General features: G+C 21.6%; 3 protein-coding genes across 5 annotated transcripts; 1 reads left to right on the top strand and 2 right to left on the bottom strand.

Annotated features, from left to right (window-relative positions):
- Positions 1–426: 426 nt before the first annotated feature.
- Positions 427–3,656, top strand: LOC122502880 (serine protease snake-like). 2 transcript variants are annotated; one of them, XM_043613201.1, is made up of 6 exons: positions 427–877; positions 1,281–1,461; positions 1,785–1,982; positions 2,118–2,338; positions 2,799–3,091; positions 3,217–3,656. In XM_043613201.1, the coding sequence occupies exons 2-6, from the start codon at positions 1,368–1,370 to the stop codon at positions 3,509–3,511; spliced, it is 1,101 nt and encodes a 366-aa protein (XP_043469136.1). In that variant the 5' UTR covers positions 427–877; positions 1,281–1,367; the 3' UTR covers positions 3,512–3,656. The 2 variants fall into 2 exon arrangements, with proteins under 2 accessions (XP_043469136.1, XP_043469135.1); XM_043613200.1 differs by having other exon boundaries at positions 1,782–1,982.
- Positions 3,383–11,277, bottom strand: LOC122502879 (serine protease snake-like). Of its 2 annotated transcripts, XM_043613199.1 has the most exons (8): positions 11,129–11,277; positions 10,089–10,355; positions 7,210–7,477; positions 6,764–7,023; positions 6,093–6,253; positions 4,424–4,596; positions 3,564–3,566; positions 3,383–3,492 (listed from the first exon to the last, which is right to left on the bottom strand). In XM_043613199.1, exons 1-6 carry the CDS (start codon positions 11,208–11,210, stop codon positions 4,432–4,434), a joined length of 1,203 nt encoding a protein of 400 aa, XP_043469134.1. In that variant the 5' UTR covers positions 11,211–11,277; the 3' UTR covers positions 3,383–3,492; positions 3,564–3,566; positions 4,424–4,431. The 2 variants fall into 2 exon arrangements, with proteins under 2 accessions (XP_043469134.1, XP_043469133.1); XM_043613198.1 differs by lacking the exons at positions 3,383–3,492; positions 3,564–3,566 and having other exon boundaries at positions 3,839–4,596.
- Positions 11,278–11,596: 319 nt separating this feature from the next.
- On the bottom strand, positions 11,597–14,118 carry LOC122502884 (probable nuclear transport factor 2). Its single transcript, XM_043613208.1, has 4 exons — positions 13,866–14,118; positions 13,721–13,792; positions 12,255–12,353; positions 11,597–12,047 (listed from the first exon to the last, which is right to left on the bottom strand). The coding sequence occupies exons 1-4, from the start codon at positions 13,971–13,973 to the stop codon at positions 11,934–11,936; spliced, it is 393 nt and encodes a 130-aa protein (XP_043469143.1). The 5' UTR covers positions 13,974–14,118; the 3' UTR covers positions 11,597–11,933.
- Positions 14,119–19,662: the final 5,544 nt, after the last annotated feature.

The following is a 19,662-nucleotide window of genomic DNA, read 5'->3' as shown; positions in this document are numbered from 1 at the left end:
TTTGAGGAAAAATCGTATAAAACATTAAAATAAAAATAAATCTACTAAAACTTATTGAGTTGAAAGTAATTAATTTTTGATTTAATTTACGAAAACTTTTCTTTTTTCTCTAATAAATAAAAAATATTTCTTTTGAAAACCAATAAGAAAATTTAAATAAAATTACTAAACTTTCTCGAATTGAAAGTAATTTTTTATTTAATTAAAAAAAAACTTTTTTCTAATAAATTAAAAATATTGATGTGAGAAAATCTAATAAAAACAAAAAATAAAAATAAATTCTAAGGAAAATAGAAAAAAAAACAAAAATATTTAAATTTGAATTAAATTCAAAAATTAAAATTACAACTTCGTAAAAGACAAAGTTTTTTAATATATTAAGAATTTCTTCCGGAACTTGAAAAATTATTCTTTACGAAAATATATTACTATGGAAATGTACGTAAAGTAATGTATGTAAAGTCCTAAAAGTATTACACAACGTTTGAAGATTCTTTTTTTCCCACTTCAAATTTGACTAATTTAAATCTAGTCAAACAAGTAGTTCCTCGAAATTTATCTCAATCAATGGGACTTTACATACGAAAGTGAATTGCTTTAGGCTGTTTTGTGAATAATTAATGAATATGTATGTATGGTGACCGTATATGCATGAAATTTTGAATGTATTTAGCGGATTTCCAAAGTGTAGTTTAGACTTGACTTTCATGTGAACAACATTGCCATCGAAAGAAAAGACGGAAACATATTTGGTTCAAAAAAAAAAAAATTTTTTTTTATCACTGGAAGAAAATAATTAGTAGGAAAATTAAGTTTTGAGAAAAAAGTGCAGTTTTAATATTTAAACAATATTTGTAATATTCAAACAACTCCAGCAGTAAGTAAAAATTTTCTTCTATAAAAAATAAATTTTCAAATATTTTGAATGAATTAGATAAAATTTACTGTAGAGGATGTTATTTTATTTTTAATTTCATAATATGTAAATTGAAAATGCTTCTAAATTAGTTAATTACTATTTTTAAATTGTTTATTTATTTTTCTGTTTTTATTTGTCTTTTATTTTTGTTTGCTTTTTATTTGTTTCTTTATTTTTTAACTGCTTTTTGTTCTTCTGTTTTTATTTGTCTTTTGTTTTTATTTATTTACTTTTTATTTGTTTCCTTATTTTTTATTCGCCTTTTATTTTTTTGTTTTCTATTTGCTTTTTTTGGTTTTTTATCTGTTAATCTAATTTATTGTTTGTAGAGTCAGTAAAATTTTTATAATTATATTTCCAGGTGTCAATTAAATACTTGGAAAATTAAGAAAAATTAATCTAGAGATTCATCTCTAGATTAATTCTTTCATGTAATTAATTCTCTAAAATGAATTTGCAGCTATTAGAAACTCTTCAGTATTTTTTCTTATTGTTATTAATCACTGGCTCTGATTGTTTCACTTATCCAAAGGAACTTTACGGTAATTTTCTAACGTTAACAATTTTGAATTTTTCGCCAATAGAAAAATTATAACAAAAATAAATTTTTAGCGAGTTTTTTTTTAGTTATTTTTTTTTTAGAAAAATCCATAAACTACGAATTTAGAAAAACTTTTTTATTTAGAATTTGATGATTTTTTAAAACAAAATTTAAAAAAACTGACCTAATATTTTAGTCTAAAAAAAATCTTTATAAAAATAATTTTGTTTTGAAAAATATTTCGGATAATTTTCGATACTAATTAAAATTCATTTTTGATATTAAGTTACCATGATTATTATAACAAATAAATTTACTTAGAAGGAAATAATTGCAATTTGGAAGACGGAAGACGAGGTGTCTGTAAAGATTTAAAAGATTGTCCGGAGAAATTGAGTGAGACTGTAAAAGGTAGAAGAAATCATTTGTCGAATGATCATTGCAGTTTTAATAATCAAAACGAAATTGTTTGTTGTCCTGTAATTCATCATAATGAAATTAAACCAAGAATCGCTGACAGAGGTAAAAAATGACAAAAAAATATATTTATACTTCATGAAAATTCTGTTTGGAATTGGAAATAAAAATTTTAATTTCGTTGAATAATTAATTTTCAACTATGTAATTTAAAAATTAATTAGTTCAATTTCGTTTCAGCTTGCGAAGAATTTGAATTTGCTCAAAAAATTAAACCTAATGTGCATATTGTCAATGGTTTCATAGCAAGTGTAGATCAATTTCCCTTTATGGTGGCTTTAGGATACGAAAGCAGAGATAAATCTATAAATTATAGATGCGGCGGTAGTTTGATTTCGATAAATTTTGTTCTAACTGCTGGTCACTGTGTTGTAAATATCGCTAATGACAAACCAGTCGAGGTAAATGTTTCTTTTTTGTATATTTAACTAACATTTATTTTTAATTAATTTAAAATATTAATTCTTAATATGTTTAATTTATTTTTAAATTAAATTAATTAATTTGAAAAAAATAATTGAATTTTTGTAAAAAATTTTATTATTTATGTAAATAATTAAAATCCTGCAATTTTAACATTAATATTCGAAATTCCAATTTTATAGCGTAAAAAGGTGGCTTTTTCACATGTTTCATTATTTATTTTGGATTTTTTTACTTTGGACAATTTTATTTTGAATTTTTTGTACTTTGAACTTTCTTTTTTGAATTTTTCGGTCTGGATTTTTTGTCCTGTTTTAATCTAAAAAAAACCAAACAGGTTCGATTTGCAAAAATAGTAATTAAAATTAAACAATTTGATTTTGGAAATTTTTTGTAAATATTAAAAACAATTTTTATTTTCGAAAAAAAATCGAGTAGATTCGAATGGGTTCGGATAATTTAAAAGACGATTTTAACATGGTGCAAAGAATACCAGTGGAAAAAATTTATCCGCATCCTAATTTCAATATTGGAACTCACTATAATGATATTGCTTTGTTGAAATTGAAAAATTCGGTCCGTGTCACTGATTTCTCGAAACCAGCGTGTCTTCAGTCGAATTCTATTTTCAATTTGGATACAAGAGATTCTTCAATAGTTGCTTCCGGTTTTGGAGCGACGAGTTTCGAAAATGAGGGCTCTGATGCTTTAATGAAAACTGCAAATTTAAGGTGCGAAAAATTGTGGCTAAACAAATTAATTAGTATTCAAAGTACTTATCTAATTGACAATTACAATTAATTAAATATAATAATTAATGTAATTATAATTACATTTTTTTCTGCAAAATTTTCAGTTTGGTAAAAAATTCCCAGTGTAATGTCAAGTATAAGGGAGTGAGAAAATTACCACGTGGAATTGATGACAGTATGCTGTGTTATATTGATCCTAATAAGATGAGTCGCTCCGACTCTTGTCAAGGTGACAGTGGTGGTCCATTGACAATGATTAATGAAGCCAAAAATTCAGCGAAACTCATTGGTGTTACTTCATTTGGAGATTTTTGCGGTGGTCCTGTTCCTGGTGTTTACACGGCAGTTTACAATTATTTAGACTGGATCGAACCAATTGTCTGGGGAAATTCATTTTAATTTTAGTAAATTATTATAATTATAAGAGTTTAGTAGGAAAAAAAACAATTACCTTCTATGTTAATTATTCCGTTGTTAAGGCATTTCGATAAAAAAAGATGAAACATAAATATTATGTTAATAAAAATCCACTAATATTTATTAATTTTTTGCTTTTCGTTACTTTTACACATTTTCATTTTTAAACCACGAATGTTTATTAATTTTTTTCTTTATGGTATTTTTACAAAATTTTTATTTATACCACTGTTTATTAATTTCTTCCTTTTCGTTTTTTTAATAATTTAAATTAAAATAACTAAATGTAAAAAATATTTCAGTATTATCTATTTACTTTTTAAAAAAATGAATAAGAAAATTAGTAAAGAATAATAATAAATTTAAAGTCTTATAGGGAACGTAACATCAATTAGTTTCATTCATTAATGTAAAATAAATAATTACAATTTATTTCCCACACTATAAAGAATTTTTTTTCCTTCTTTTTGTCTGCGATAAAAAAAAATTCTTTTGAATTATTATTTTCATGAGAACTGAAGGAAAAAATACGTCATTAAAAATAAATTTCCATATTGATTAATTTTTCAGTTATAAAAAGTAGTTTTTAAATTGAAAAATTGATGAACACTTTTTTTTGTGATTGAAATTTATGAAAAAAATTTTTTTTTATGAAAGTACTAATTAATTGACAAGAGTGTGGAAAAATTCGTCAATGCGGAATAAAATAAATTAGAATATTTTGTACACAGTGTAGTCAGACAATGTTTTCTTTCAGTGGACTGAAAAAATTTAGTTTCATTCAGTTTTTGCTGAAAAAAAACTTTACAATGACAATATTGTCATTATTAATTATGTAACTCTAATTTTTATTTTAATTCTAAATTTAATTTTAGTTTTAATTTTAACTTTTACGATTCTTATTATCCCCAAATATTTTGTTCAAGCCAAGAGAGATATCCATAGACTTTTGTATAGACTCCTGGAATATTAATTCCACACAATTTTCCAATACTCGTTATTCCAATAACACTGTACATGCAATCGTGTTCTCTGTTGTAAATTGAAAGCGGTCCTCCACTGTCTCCCTGAAAATTAAAATTATTCTTGTATCAAGTTTTAGTTTAAAGAAATTTCGTTAGAATACTATTTTCAAAAAATATAAATTAAAATTTTTTAGAAACCTCATTTTTCAGAATTTCTAAATTTAATTAATAAAAGATTCAATATCTAATCTTGTTAAATAAATATTTAAATACTTATAGTTAATATATTTTTTTACAGGAGTTAAAAATTTTTTAAATTTCAATTTGAAACTTTTGGAAATTTTATTACTTTAAAAAATAGGTATACCTAGCTGTAATTCTTGTAAAATTCAATTATGTATTTTCTAGAAGTTTTTACTAAAATTGATCAAAACTTTAATTTTTTTTAAACGAATAGATATTTAAATAAAATCCTATATAATTGAATTCAATTGTTTTTAATTTAATTTTACGAAATTTCAATTATTTGAAAGTTTTTCAATTAGATATTTCCAAAAAATTACTAAAAAATAACTAATTTCAAACAAATTTTAAATGAAATTTTTCAAAGAACTAAGTTGTTTAGCATTTTTAAATAAAATTATTCAAAATTCAAATCTTCAAAAATTTCATTTGGAAACATTTTGAAATTTAATTATTTGCCACAACTCTTCTAATATTAAATTATTTTCTAAAATTTTCAACTCTTATTCTTTCCCTTCTTTTATTAGATTCTTTGAAAATTTAATTATGTATTTAAAAAAATGAAAGGAAGTTCACTTAAAATTCAATTATTTTCTAGAAGTTTTTTACTAAAAGTGATCAAAACTTTAATTTCTTTTAAACTAATAGATATTTAAATAAAATCCTATATATAATTTGATTAAATTCAATTGTTTTCAATTCAATTTTACGAAGTTTCAATTATTTTCTAAAATTTTCAACTTATTCTTCTCTAATTCAATTATTTTTTATAATTTTTATTTTAGATTCTTTGAAAATTGAATTATTGAAAAAAGTAAAAAAAAAGTTATTTTAAAATACAATTTAAAATTCAATTGTTTTCAATTAAATTTTACAAAATTTCGATTATTCAAAAATTTTCAATTAATTATAAATTTTTTAAAATTCAACCTAATTTCAAAAAAATTTCAATTATAACTTTTCAAACAACTGATTTGTTTAGAATTTTGAAATTTTATTGTTTATAAAAATTTTTACTAACAACTCTTCCAAAATTTAATTAATTTTCAAAATTTTTAATTCAACTTTTTCTCTAAATCAATTATTTTCAATATTTTTTTAGAAAGTTCTTGGTGAATTCAATTATTTAAATACAATATTCATTTTTCTTTTTTATAAATTCATTCATTTTTTTTTTATAAAAATTGAAACTGTAGTTTTTCATGTTTTGAAGCATTTCTAGAAATTTAATATTTTTCCACTACTTTGAATAAAATTTCCTAATTTGTCTGACCTGTGGCAATTTTGTTATTGCCGAAATTCATAAAAATGCTAAATAATGAAATAAAGTGTAAATATAAATAAAATTCAATTACTTGACAGGTATCCTTATTTACTTCTCCAGCGCAAAGTTGCAAATTGTCTAAAATTCCTCGACTAAATACAGATCGATCGTTGCGATAACTGATATTACAAGTTTCAGTTGCAACCACAGAGAGTGTTACTTTCAGCAAATCATCAGAACCAGTTTCATCATCTGTTGGAATAAAAGAAGAATTATTTATACACCAGAAAAAATTTGGAATATCGGAAAAATATTTCTCTCATATATAGTTACAGAAAAAAATTATCATCAAAAAAGTTTTCAAAAAAAAAGAACGAAAGTGGAAGACCTCCAGATTTATAAATGGAAGCGAGTTTAAAGTACTAGATGTCCTCCACTTTCATTTCCTTAAATTTTTCGTTTTTTATTAAGTTATCCGAATATTTCAATAAATTCTGCTGATGCTTTTATTATAGAATTAATTTCAAATAATAATGAAAATTAATTGAAATTAATATCAAAATTGAAATTTTTTAGCAAATGAATTGAAATTAATACAAAAATTGAAATTTATATGAATATTAATTTTAATTAATACAAAAATTGAAATTAATATAAAAATGGAAATCAAAATGAAAATTAATTTCAATTATTATAGAAATTAATTTTAAATAATAGATTGTGGATTATTAATATTTTGTTAAATTTATTTTAATTACGTACCAGAATCTTTGAGACCCCATCCAGTGGCTATAACTTTTTGTTGGGGAATTTCTAAATTTAATGGCAAACAAGCGGGTCTGACATAAGCGTCAAATATTATTTTTCTATTCATACGAATAAGAGCGATATCGTGATACTGCGATGGCTGTTTATAATGAGGATACTTAATAATCCTTTCAATTCGTCTCTCCTGTGGTTTAGCGTCTTCATTCGTTTTTAATATATTCAAATCTCCAACTCTCACCCATTTTGGTTCACCCCTTAAAAAAAGAAAAAAAGAAGCGGAATTTAATCATTTTTGTTAAAGAAAATTAAATTTCGAAAAAAGCAAATCAAAATTTATTAATTGAAATTAAATAAATTTATGAATTGAAATTAAATGAATTTATTGAGATTAAATGAATATATTAATTAAAATAAATTAACTTCAGGAATTGAAAAATTACCAATTAACACTGTAAGTGCAATGCGCTGCTGTTAAGACGAATATTTCCGAAACCAAAGTTCCACCGCATAACCATCTAATTCCACCATCGTCGTCATCATATCCAACGACTGCCATGTGTGGGAATTCCTTAGGATCTGCTTTAACACCTCCGACAATTAATTTCTTCGATTTTATACCACAGAGAGAAATATTCACAGGTTTTGGATCAATAGCCAAAGTTGGAGGTATCACCAAGGCGTAGACACTTCTTGCATACTCCTCGCATTCTCAAAAGAAAATAAATTAGAAAAATTAGACAATTTGATTGCAGAAAAAAAAAATTTTAGATTCTAAAAAAAATTTAAACTCTGCTTTTTGGAGCAGGATTTTAACAAGTCAAAGAAAATCAGGGAATTTAGGAAGAAAAAGTCAGGAAAATTAAAATTAGGTAGAGAAATTAGGAAAAGGACAAAGAATTTTATCAAAAGTACTAGGGAAAATATTAAATTTCTAGAATTGATTTAAAAAAAGAAGACGTTTGGTGTAACTTTATAAGAATTATTGGTGTTTAGCAACATTTGAAAATATTAAAAAATTTAATTCTCTTTGAATTCTTTTTTGTTTGTTTTTAGTATAAATTTTTAAATTTTTTAAATTTTTTAATTTTCGAACAACATTTTTTTCCACTTTATAACTTAGAAATCACAACGAATTTTAATACAAAAACTAACTTTTTTTTCTATTTACGATAATTAAACTTTACAGAAAATAAAATTGAATTTATATTAAATAATTCAATTCTTCAAGAACTTTCATATAATTATTATTTATAAATTAAATTTTTTCAATTTCGATTACAATTTTTATAAATAATTGAATTTGAAAAGGTTTTTTTAATTTTGGTAACATTCTTTATAAAAATTGACTTATTTCTTGTAATATAATTTCATTAAAATTCTTACCAAGATTTCAATTATTTTCATAATAAATAACACTTGTTAAAAGAATTCACTTAATTTCTTTAAATTCGTCAAAATTCTTCTCAAAAATTCAATTATTTTGAAGAATTTTGATTAAATTCTTTATGAAAATTGAAGTATTTTCAATGCAAATTTTAATTAAATTCATGGAAAGAATTCAATTATTTTTAAAAATTTTAGTAAAATTCTTAGCAAGATTTCAATTATTTTCATAATTTATAAAATTTCTTGCAGGAATTTAACTACATATTTTAAAGAATTTTAATTATAATTCTTCGCGAAACTTAATTATTTTGAAAAAATTTAATTCTTTTCCAAAATAAAAAATTCTTTGCAGAAATTCAGTTATTTTTTAAAATTTTGGTAAATTTCTTTATAAAAATCCACTTATTTATTGTAATAGAATTTCAATAAGATTCTTACCAAGATTCTAATTATTTAAAAAAATTATAATAAATTTTCTGAAAAGAATTCAATTATTTAAAAAAATTATAATAAATTCTCTGGAAAGAATTCAATTATTTAAAAAAATTGTAATAAAATTTCCTTAAAGAATTTAATTATTTAAAAAAATGTTTTAACTATAACATTTTTCGCAGAAATTCAATTATTTTCGAAATTTTTATTCAGTTCTTTGTGAGAATTGAAATATTTTCAATACAATTTTAATTAAATTCCTCGAAAAAAGTCAATTATTTTCGAAAATTTTAATAAAATTCTTAGCCAGACTTCAATTATTTTCATAATTTGTAACATTTTTTACAGGAATTCAATTATTTACAATAGAATTTCAATAAAGTTTCTCAAAAGAATTCAATTATTTTTGAAAATTTGATAAAGTTCTTCGCAAAAATTCAATTACTTTGAAAAATATTAATAAAATTATTTATTAGAATTGAATTATTTTCATAATTAATAATCAAATTCTTTGCAAGAATTTTATTATTTTAAAGAATTTTAATAAAATTCTTCGTATAAATTTTATTATTTCAAAAAATTTCCAAAAAATTTTTTAGAAGTAAATAATTTAATTAAATACTTTAAAAGAATTTAATCTTTTTCTAAATAATAAAATTCTTGTCAAAAAATCAATTATTTTGAAAAATTTTGGTATGATTCTTTATAAAAATGCACATTTTTTATAGAATTTTGATTAAATTATTTATGAGAATTGAAATATTTTCAATAAAATTTTAATTAAATTCTCATTAAGATTTTAATTATTTTCAGAATTTATAAAATTTTACTCAGGAATTCAATTATTTTAAAGAACTTTAAGAAAATTCTTCGCAAAAATTCAATTACTTTGAAGAATTTTGAGAAAATTATTTATGAGAATTGAATTATTTTCATAATTAATAAAATTCTTAGCAAGAATTTTATTATTTTAAAGAATTTTAATAAAATTTCTTAGCAAAAATTTTAGTATTTTGAAAAATTTCCATAATATTGTTTAGATTAAAAAAATTTAATTAAATACTTTTAAAAAAATTTATCTTTTCCTCAATAATAAAATTCTTGTGAATTCTTATAAATAATTGATTTTGAAAACGTTTTTGAATTTGAAATTAAAATTTTAAATTCTTAATTTCTATGGAGAAAAAAATAATAATAATAAATAAAATTCAAATTTGAATTAGAAAGTTTTCATTTTTATAGAAAAATAATTAAATATTCATTTAAGAAAAAAATTATCTATATTTCGAATAATTTTGCAATTGAAAATATTTACAAATAAATAAATTCGAAACCTTTTCTCGTGTATCTAATTATTTTATTTTATTTTTAATTTTTAGAGTGAGTCAAAATATTTTTTATGGCCAGGGAGAAAATCAAAATTCTTTTTCTTGACACCAGGGAAAAACAAAATAAAATTTTTGTGTCAAACCTTTTTTTCATGAAATTGAAAAATACTCACTTGTGGCAGCAATTCGCTTTTGATTTCCATTATTGAGAGGTAATCCTCCAGTTACCGTTCTCCTTGTCGTTCTTGGTGTCGTAGTCGTCGTCGATGTTGTAGTTATAATATTTCTATTACTCGGACAACATACAACGACATCATCACTATTAAGAAAACTGCATATTTTTTCCGGCCTCTTTCCTTTTACAAGATCTTGATAAACTGACGGACAATTTCTCAATAGCAAACATTTTCCTGTAAATGATTTTGTAGTACAATCGTCACCTGAAATTATAATAAAAATAATTAACTCACAATTTACTAATTGAATTTTGTTCAGTAAAATTTAAAAAAAAAATTCTTTTAATAATAATTTTTAATAAATTGAAAAAAAAATTTCTGTTTTAAATTTAAAATTCCTCTATAAGGAAGCAAAATTTAAAAAAAAAATTATTTTTTAAATTTAAAATAAATTGAAAAAAATTGTTTGAGTTAAAAATAATCTCTTTGTTAAATTTAAAATAAATTGAAAAAAATTTTTTGAGTTAAGAATAATTTCTTTCTTAAATTAAAAAATTATTCCTAATTAATAAATTTCAAGAATCGATTTATTTTCGAACTGTCATTAACAAAAAGTACCTATGACAATCGAGGATTCCCTTAGAGGAAAGAATCGTTTATTAATTATTATTAAAAGGATAATAAATATTAAGGAGAATAATATTTTGTTTCCTTGGAAATTTATGAGTATTTGATTCCCCCTATGAATCATTATTAAACGTCTATTATGTAAATTAGCAATTTTTCAATCATCTTTTTAATAATTAGCTAATTTTCTATATTTTTCCAAATTTACTGATTGAATTTGTTTATTAAGTTTCTTCATTGAATTTATTTAATACATTTAGTTATTTATTTATTTAAATTACTAAATTTTCATAAGCGTAAAACGAATTTGTTTCTATGAATGAAATTGAAAATATTAGAATAGAGTTTCTTTTTTTGAGAAGAAAATATTTTCTGAAACACTTTTTGATATTAAAAAAATAATTACTCACCTTCGTATAAATCGAATTGTGAAAAAATATTTCTAAACAATAGTAGTTCTAAAAAAATGACAACACTAGTTGAAAAATACATTGTCTTTTATGACGCGACAAAATTTTGCTTTTGTCTCACGCTTTGCAATGTAAACTGAATAAACTAATAGGAATGAAGTTAACTTTCATTCCTGATCTCCCACTCCTCGATTATTTTTTTTTTTTCATATTGCATGTTGCCGGTTTCTCCATTTTTTTTCCTCCTTTTTGCATAAAGTGGAAATTTTTATTTAAACAAACAAAAAAATTCACTAATTAATCGTTTTCGACTAATAAGTTAAAGTCAAAGAGAAAAAATTATTTTTATCGACTTCGAAAAGAAAAAACAAATTTCACCATATTTTGATTGAGGTAAAAAATAAAAATTTTAGGATTCGTAATGAATGAAAATTACAAAGGGATATTTGAAATAAATTATGAGAGTGATTTTTAATGGTTAGAAAAATGTGGTTTAATTAAAAAAATAGTTTCTTATGACAATTCAAGTGGATTCTATATTAATATTCGCATTTTGTATATAACTTGTTTTTAATCTATTATTGTGAATAATCAAGCAGTAAATTATTTATATTTAAAATTGTTTATAAAAAAACAATGTTCATGATGTGTGATTGCATTAAAAAAAAAAAATTATGGAATCTTTCGTGAATACTGTGTGCAATAAAAAAAATTGACCTGAGAAGCTCACTTATTTGTTTTTTAAAATTAATTCGATATGAATATTCCGTTTCGGCATCAATGAATGAAAGTGCTTCATTTTTCATTAAGCTGAATCGTGAATGTCAAGACGGAAGATGTCATGTTGACAGAAAAAGTTATTTCCATTTGATTTTAGGACAAAGACTTGAGAGAAAGAATGCGGTGGATCGTCATCGGCCTGGAATAGTTACATTTCATTTAATTATAATGAAAGAATTTTTTTAAATTTAAATTAATAGAGTATAGATTTAAATTAGATTAAAATTAATTAGAGTATTCTATAATTTAAATTTTCTAATTTTTAATAAATTTTGTTAATTTTTTTTAATTTATATTAATTTTGGCAAATAAAAATAAAAGATAATTTAGAGAATATAAAATATACCTTTAATCTTCCAACAACGTTGATCAAAATTCCCCCATCTGGCATTGGTTGAGAATCAACAGTAGTTACAATTCGATTGATGGTGTTAAATGACAAACTCTAGAAAAAATTAATTACAATTTTGGAATTATTTCAGATTCAAAATTTAAAAATATTCAATTATTAACTAATTTACTAGTTCATTATGTTTAATTATTTACTGTTAACAAAAACTTTAATTAAATTATTCGCAGGAATTCAATTATTTTCAATCAAATTTCTTAATTTTTTCACTTAACATTTTAAAAGTTGACAAAATTCTTCGCAAAAATGCAATTATTGAAAAATTTTGATTCAATTCTTTATGAAAATTGCAATATTTTCAATACAATTTAAATTAAATTCCTTGAAAAAATTTAATTCTTTTCGATAATTTTAAAAAATTCTTATCAAGATTTTAATTATTTTTATAATTTATAAAATTTTACGCAGGAATTTAGTTATTTTCAACATAATTTCACTAAAATTTCTCAAAAGAATTAAATTATTTATAAAAATTTGATAAAATTCTTCACAAAAATTCAATTATTTTCAAAAATTTTGATTCAATTCTTTATGAGAATAATTAATCAAATTCTTTACAGGAATTTTATTATTTTAAAGAATTGTAATGAAATTCTTTTCAAAAATTTGATTATTTTCAAAAATTTCCATAAAACTCTTTATAAGAAAAAAATTTAATCAAATACTTTAAAAAAAAATTAATTTTTTTAAAAATAATAAAATTCTTGTCAAAATATCAATTATTTTGAAAAATTTTGGTAAAATTCTTTATAAAAATTTCCATTTTTAATAGAATTTCAATGAAATTCTTACCAAGATTTAATATAAAATATACAAAAGGAATATTTTTAATTAAAAACAGTTTTGTTTAATTAATTTTTGTAATTTTTAATCTTCAAAGCATTAAGTTAGAATTTCATTAATTTTAAAATTCAAAACATTAAATAGAAAAATTACCAAAAAAATTAGAAAACAAAAAGCAAACGAAATTTAAACTGATTACGGGAATATAAAGATATAGAAGAAGATAGAATATACGAAATAAATAAAATAAATAAATAGTAATAAACAAATGAACAAATAAAAAATAAGAAATTAACGAAAAAATATGTCTTTATGTAAGAACAAAATTCCAAACAACCTTGACAATCACACATTAATTTCATGCTAATTGATAAAGCCAGATTGTCAAATTACGAAAAATCCGAAAAATTATTTTACGGAAAGAAAAAAACGATCATTTTTTAAAGATAATCAACTTCATAAGAATACTCATTTGTTATTTTATAAATTTAGTGCATTTTTTTTCCCGTAAAATAATTTTTCGCAAATTAATATGATAACTTGACAAATTTTAAATATTCGCAAAAGCAAAATGTGACAAACAAATTTTCCTCCAACAACATTCAAATAACCTCACTTACATTCAGTTTTTCCATTATTTTCGCCGAACCCTGAATCTGTGCACCTTCGAATGTCATGAGAGAGTTAGTTGGCTGTAAATGATATAATGTTTTAGTTATAGTTCTTCTTTTTAATTTAATATTTAATTATTAAAAATTCACTTACATCATACATGTTCGTTAAATTCCGTCTTTGAGCTGGATCATCAAATTGATTGTAATAATGTTGAACAAACTCTTTGCTCAATCTTTCATAATCAATGTTAGTGGCCATTTTTTAAATTACTATTTTTTTGCCACTTTCAAGATATTTATCACAATTTATTTAATGAAAAATTAAAAAAAATTGGAGATTGTTTTTATCTTCGAAATTACACACGTGCCCCGTGTGTTGTGTGCAGGGATGGGTACGTATTATACATGATGTATTATACCTGGTTTTCTACACGTATAATACGTGGTATTATACATCTTTAGTTTTCTACGTATGTCATGTATTTTACATACATTGCGTGACGCGCGGGATTTTTAAATTTTAGACAAGAAACATGTGATTTTAATAGTATATTAAATAAATTTTAAACATAATTTCAATTTAAAAATTTATTAATTAACATTGAAAAGTTTTTTTAAAATTTATGTTTTAAAGAAATAGCACACAAACAAAGTTCTAACTGTTCGTGGTCAGGTCAGGTTGTCTGCTGCCGCCAGACCCATTTATAGGTTATACATCTCCATGTGCCAGGCCATGTGTCAGTGATTGTTGTACAATATTGCTTTTTTTAAAATAAAAAAAAATTAACAAAAGAGGTGGAAGGCCGAAACACAATTCCTGGGAGGAATTGTGTTTTATTCCCAAAAATAATAAAGGGAAAAATGTTGCCCTGCCTGTGTCCTATTTGCAACAAAACATTGCAAAATACAGCTATAATAATAATTTAGTACTTTTGTATGAAAAAGTTTATTTGAAACCCGTTTATTTTCAAATAAATAATAAATTAACGTGTCTTTTTAAAATTGTTCTATATAAATATATAATACAAGTTATGAAAAAATGTGTGTAAAAAACCATATGAAAAATCAATAAATATATATTATACGCATTTTTTTGTAAACTTACCTTATATGTAACCTTTTTTGGTTTTTTCTTGGTATTTTTAGCAACAATTTAGTAATGAAAACCAGGAAACAAATAAAAAATAATCAAACATATGATTTTTATTATTATTGTGAGGTTTGTACGCATGCGCAGAACTGGACATGTATAATACCAGGTTTTCTACAATTTTCTACGTATTATACGTCATTTATGTATTATACGTAGAAAACTCCGAAAAAAACACTTTTACCCATCCCTGGTTGTGTGCAAAACGGTGTGAGATCAATCGATTCTAGGTCTCGATTGTTTTCTCCCTCATCGATTGTAATCGATTCTTTTATCGAATTTATTATTTGAAAAAAAAAATTAAACTTTGTTTTTAAATATATAGAAATATATAACTTTTTTTATTATAATTCTAAAATGTTTTATAAGAATAATTTTTCAATACAGGAGCGGGAAATGATTGTATCCAATCGTATTTGAGTTTCGCGCTATTTATTCAAAATTTCAAATTTATAAAACGTTAATTATTGAAATAACTGTTTGGAATGTTTTCCTTTTGTAAAGAAAAATATATTTTTATTTTCTAGGATATATTTTGTTATTTATTATTTTTGCTATTTATTATTTTGCTATTATTATTATTTTACATAAATCAACTTCTTATTGGTGGAAAACAATTTTGCGAGTATTTATTAATTATTTATAACAAACAAACCTGATTTGTGAAAAGAATTCTCCTTTATTTTTAAGTTACTATTTACTTGATTAATTTTAATTAAAGAATTATTAATGATTCTAATAAATTAAGACTCAGAAAATAGATTTATTTTGTATTTATACCGTTGAATACGCTTCTATAATGTTTTCCATTATATTGGACAAATATTTATAATCAAAATTTGAATATATCCAATTAGAATCTAGAACGTTTCCATTCAATGACCACCAGTAACCAATCAGAATGCGTCTTGTAAATCTGCACTAATTTTACGTCAAAAACGGCAAAAACGTCAAAACAATGTTTATAACCTCAAAAATAATCTGTGACTTGTGTGATGTGATGTGAAAAAAAAATTAAGTGCGGCCTCGTAAAAATTATTAAACATATGCACCATTAGAAAAGTAAATTAATTAATACAAGAGTATTTTCTTTACTTTTTATTACAATTTAACAATTTTGAAAGCAATTGTACAATAGCGTACAGCGAAAGTTAAAAAGTTTAACAATCGAAAGTTACAGGTTTAGTACTATTTTAACTTTTGTTCTTAATATTTATTTTCTTTGTAAATTTTGTAAATTTAAAATTAACAATTTTATTTTTTAAAAAGCCTTTGAAAATTCTTCAGTCGATTCAAAACTGTCACTGGATATGTTTATATACCTAGGGAACAAATAATTATCTGCAAAACATTTTTTTCGTACTTAATGCTTATTTTTTAATGATTAATTAATTAATTAATAATCAATCAATCTGAAAATATTCTAAATTTTTAGTTATTTCGTTTTGCGAATAAATTATTAGAACTAATTATCATGATAATTAATTTTAATTAACAATTGCAATTATCTACACAATTAGAGATTTCAACAAATTTTTTAATTCATATTTTGATTAATAAAAAAAAACTGTATAGTTTATTTACGATTTAAATAATTAATGAATAAATAATAAATTAATAATAAATAAATAATTTAAGATTCGTAACAAATTTATTAAAATAAACAAAAGTTTGAGTAAAAATAAAAACTTATAAAAAAGGAAATTATCAATTTATTTAAAGATAAATATTTTTTAATTATTTAATCACCAATTTTTTTAGTATAAATCAAAAATTAAAAAATTAATTTACGAAAAATAAATCCGTATTTTTTCAAGTTCAAGGTGAAGACTTTAATTCGAAAAAAATTACTGTAAATAACAAATTTATTTTCACTCGCAGTGTTTTGTAAAACTTGTTTTGGAAATTTGCTTTTTTTTAAGAAAAAAAGTGGAAAATTACATTCAACAATAATATAGAACTCATTAGAGTTTATTTTCTTTTTAATTATTATTTTATCTACTACACTTTGTGCATATGTGTTTATTATTGTATTGTAAATTACAAATATAAATGCATTTATACATATAAAATGAACCTGTGACACAGTAATCTCCCAGCAATGTCACGTAAAAATCTTTATTACATATTGCGTCTATACTCGATTCTATATATGTAATTTTTTTAATTTAACAAAGCAAAGTAGTGTTATTTTCGTAGAAAAAAATTACACGATAATTTCATTATCTCCATCTAATGACAGTATTATATCATTAAAATAATGTTTCATTAATTATTTTAACAAATCATTTAATAAACACATAACTTTCCTCTAAAAACATTTGAATTTCGCACACGCTCACACAAATCTATATTGCTATATTTGTAATATTTAATATTCTAGCTTGCGCTTTTATTTTCTTTCTAGTTTTTAGGAAAAAATAATTTATTTCAATTTTATAATTTGAAATTTATTCTAATTTATTGTTGATAAATTTAGTTTCTATTTTTGTACTTCAGGCGAAATATATGAAAGCAGATTAATGAAAAATATTAAAAATATTAGTATTTGGAGTAATTTTCATAAAGTTGGTGAATTTCACACAAATGATCAATAATTGGGAGAGAAAAATACTTTTTAAACCAAGAATAATTTTTTTTTGTTAACGAATTTTATAAAATTCGTTAACAAAAAAAATTATTCTTGGTTTAAAAAGTATTTTTTTCAAATTAAAATTTTTTTATCAAGAAATATTTGTAAAAAATGTTAAGCTTTTTTTAGACAAAGATTTCAAGAAAATAAATTTTTCCATATCAACATTGATTATAGTTGTGAACTTCAATGTTTTTATAGTGAATAATTTGAAATAAGTTTATAAATAAAAATTATATTTATAGTTTTTAATTTTAATTTTTATAGTTGAACATTATAGTAGTTTTTAGTAAATTTAAATAAATATTTATATTATATTTTAGTATAGTAAGAATTTATTTAAGTATAAGTATTAAGTATTAAGTATTTAGTTAGTATTTTAGAATTTTGTAATAAATATTTGATTATTTTTGTAGAAAATGAAAAGGTCCAGCTTGAAGGATATTAATTGGCGTTGCGACAAATATTTAAAAAAATCCAGAAAGTGAGATGCAAGAGAGATATGTGATTAAAATAAAACATCCTAATTATAAACTGCCACGGCGTGATACGATGATATTGCATTACTGAAACTTGATAAACCTTTGGACTTGAAGGGGGACGTTATGGACCTGCTTCCTTGGGAATAGAACCGGTACCCCCTGGAAAATTCACAATTGCCACTGGCTTTGGCAAAACCACATACGGTAAACTCAGAAAAAAATGAGAAAAAAAATATTATACTACTTGAAAAAGTATAATATATTTTTTACAATATATTTATTATTTTATTTATTTTTTTTTTAATTGTTGAATTTTGTTCACTTTCGTTATACAGAATTTATGATTTTTTTTCTCAAATTTACTATTGAATTACAATTAATTAAACATTACTGAATTTTGTCTAGTAATTTACAAACCAAAATTGTACAAATTATTTTTATAAATTTACACATATTGTTGTGGTTTGCTTTTTTGTTCCTAATTTATTTAATAATTTTTCTTTTTAAATGTTTTCAATTTTAACATTAATGTATTGAAAATCATTGAATTCTTGCAATAAATTTTATCAAAAATTTTGAAAATAATTTAATTCCTTCGCAGAATTTTATTAAAACTTTTGAAAATCCTAAATCTTTGAATTCTTTTAAATAATGGAGTTTCTTTAATAATTTTAATTGAAGATATAGAAGATTTTGAAAGTAATAGAATTTTTTGAAGAATTTCTTTCAAGTTTTTAAAATAATCGTTTTTGTTAATAATTGAAATTAAACATTTGTTTACAAAATTTTATTAAAATTTTTAGAAAATAATTAAATTCTTCTCAGAATTTTATTACAATTTTTAAAAATAATTATTAAAGGTGTTGACAATAATTGAATTGTTTCAAAAAATTTCTTTAAGTTCTTGAATGTAAAATCGATATTATTAATAATTGTAATTAATAATTTTACTATTAAATTTTATTAAAATTATTAATATGTAGAAAATTTCAATTTCGTTGATTAAATTCGTTTTAAGGATATCTTTAAATTTTTTTAAATTAATGTAGTTTTTATAATAATTTAAAATGAAAATATCAAAAATATTTGAATTAGAATTTTTTTCTGCTTCTTAAAACAATTGTGTCTATTAATAATTATGTATAAGTAAAAATTTTATTATTAAACGTGATTAAAATTTTTTCGAAAAATTGATTTCTTCCCAAAATTCTATTATTTATAAAAATAATTTAATTCTTGAGAAGGATTTTTCAATTTATAAAAATAATTGAATTGTTTCGAAGAATTTTAATAAATAATTTTAAAAATTTACTATTCGTACAAATAATTGAATTCTTCAGAATAATTTTGTTATTTCTGAGAGAAATTGAATTCTTGCGAAAAAATGTTATTAAAATTTTTTGAAAATAATTGAATTTTTCCTACAATTTTCGGAAAAATGACTGGGAATTAGAAATTTTATTGAAATATTATTCATTGTAATTAAATACCTACGAAGAATTTTATTATTCTTGAAAATAATTGAATTATTCTAAAGAATATCTTTGAATTTTTTGAAACTAATTTAGTTTTTTAATAATTTTAATTAAAAATTTCGAAGGTAATTGAATTTTACGAAGCATTTGTTTTGAATTTTTTAATTGCATTGTTAATAATTAAATTCTTGCGAGCAAATTTTATTATT

This window comes from Leptopilina heterotoma, unplaced genomic scaffold (genome assembly GCF_015476425.1).
Source record: "Leptopilina heterotoma isolate Lh14 unplaced genomic scaffold, ASM1547642v1 Lhet_24, whole genome shotgun sequence".
Classification (NCBI taxonomy): Eukaryota; Metazoa; Arthropoda; class Insecta; order Hymenoptera; family Figitidae; genus Leptopilina; species Leptopilina heterotoma.
The sequence above is the reverse complement of the archived record's forward strand: the minus strand, read 5'-3'. Positions and strand labels throughout refer to the sequence as shown.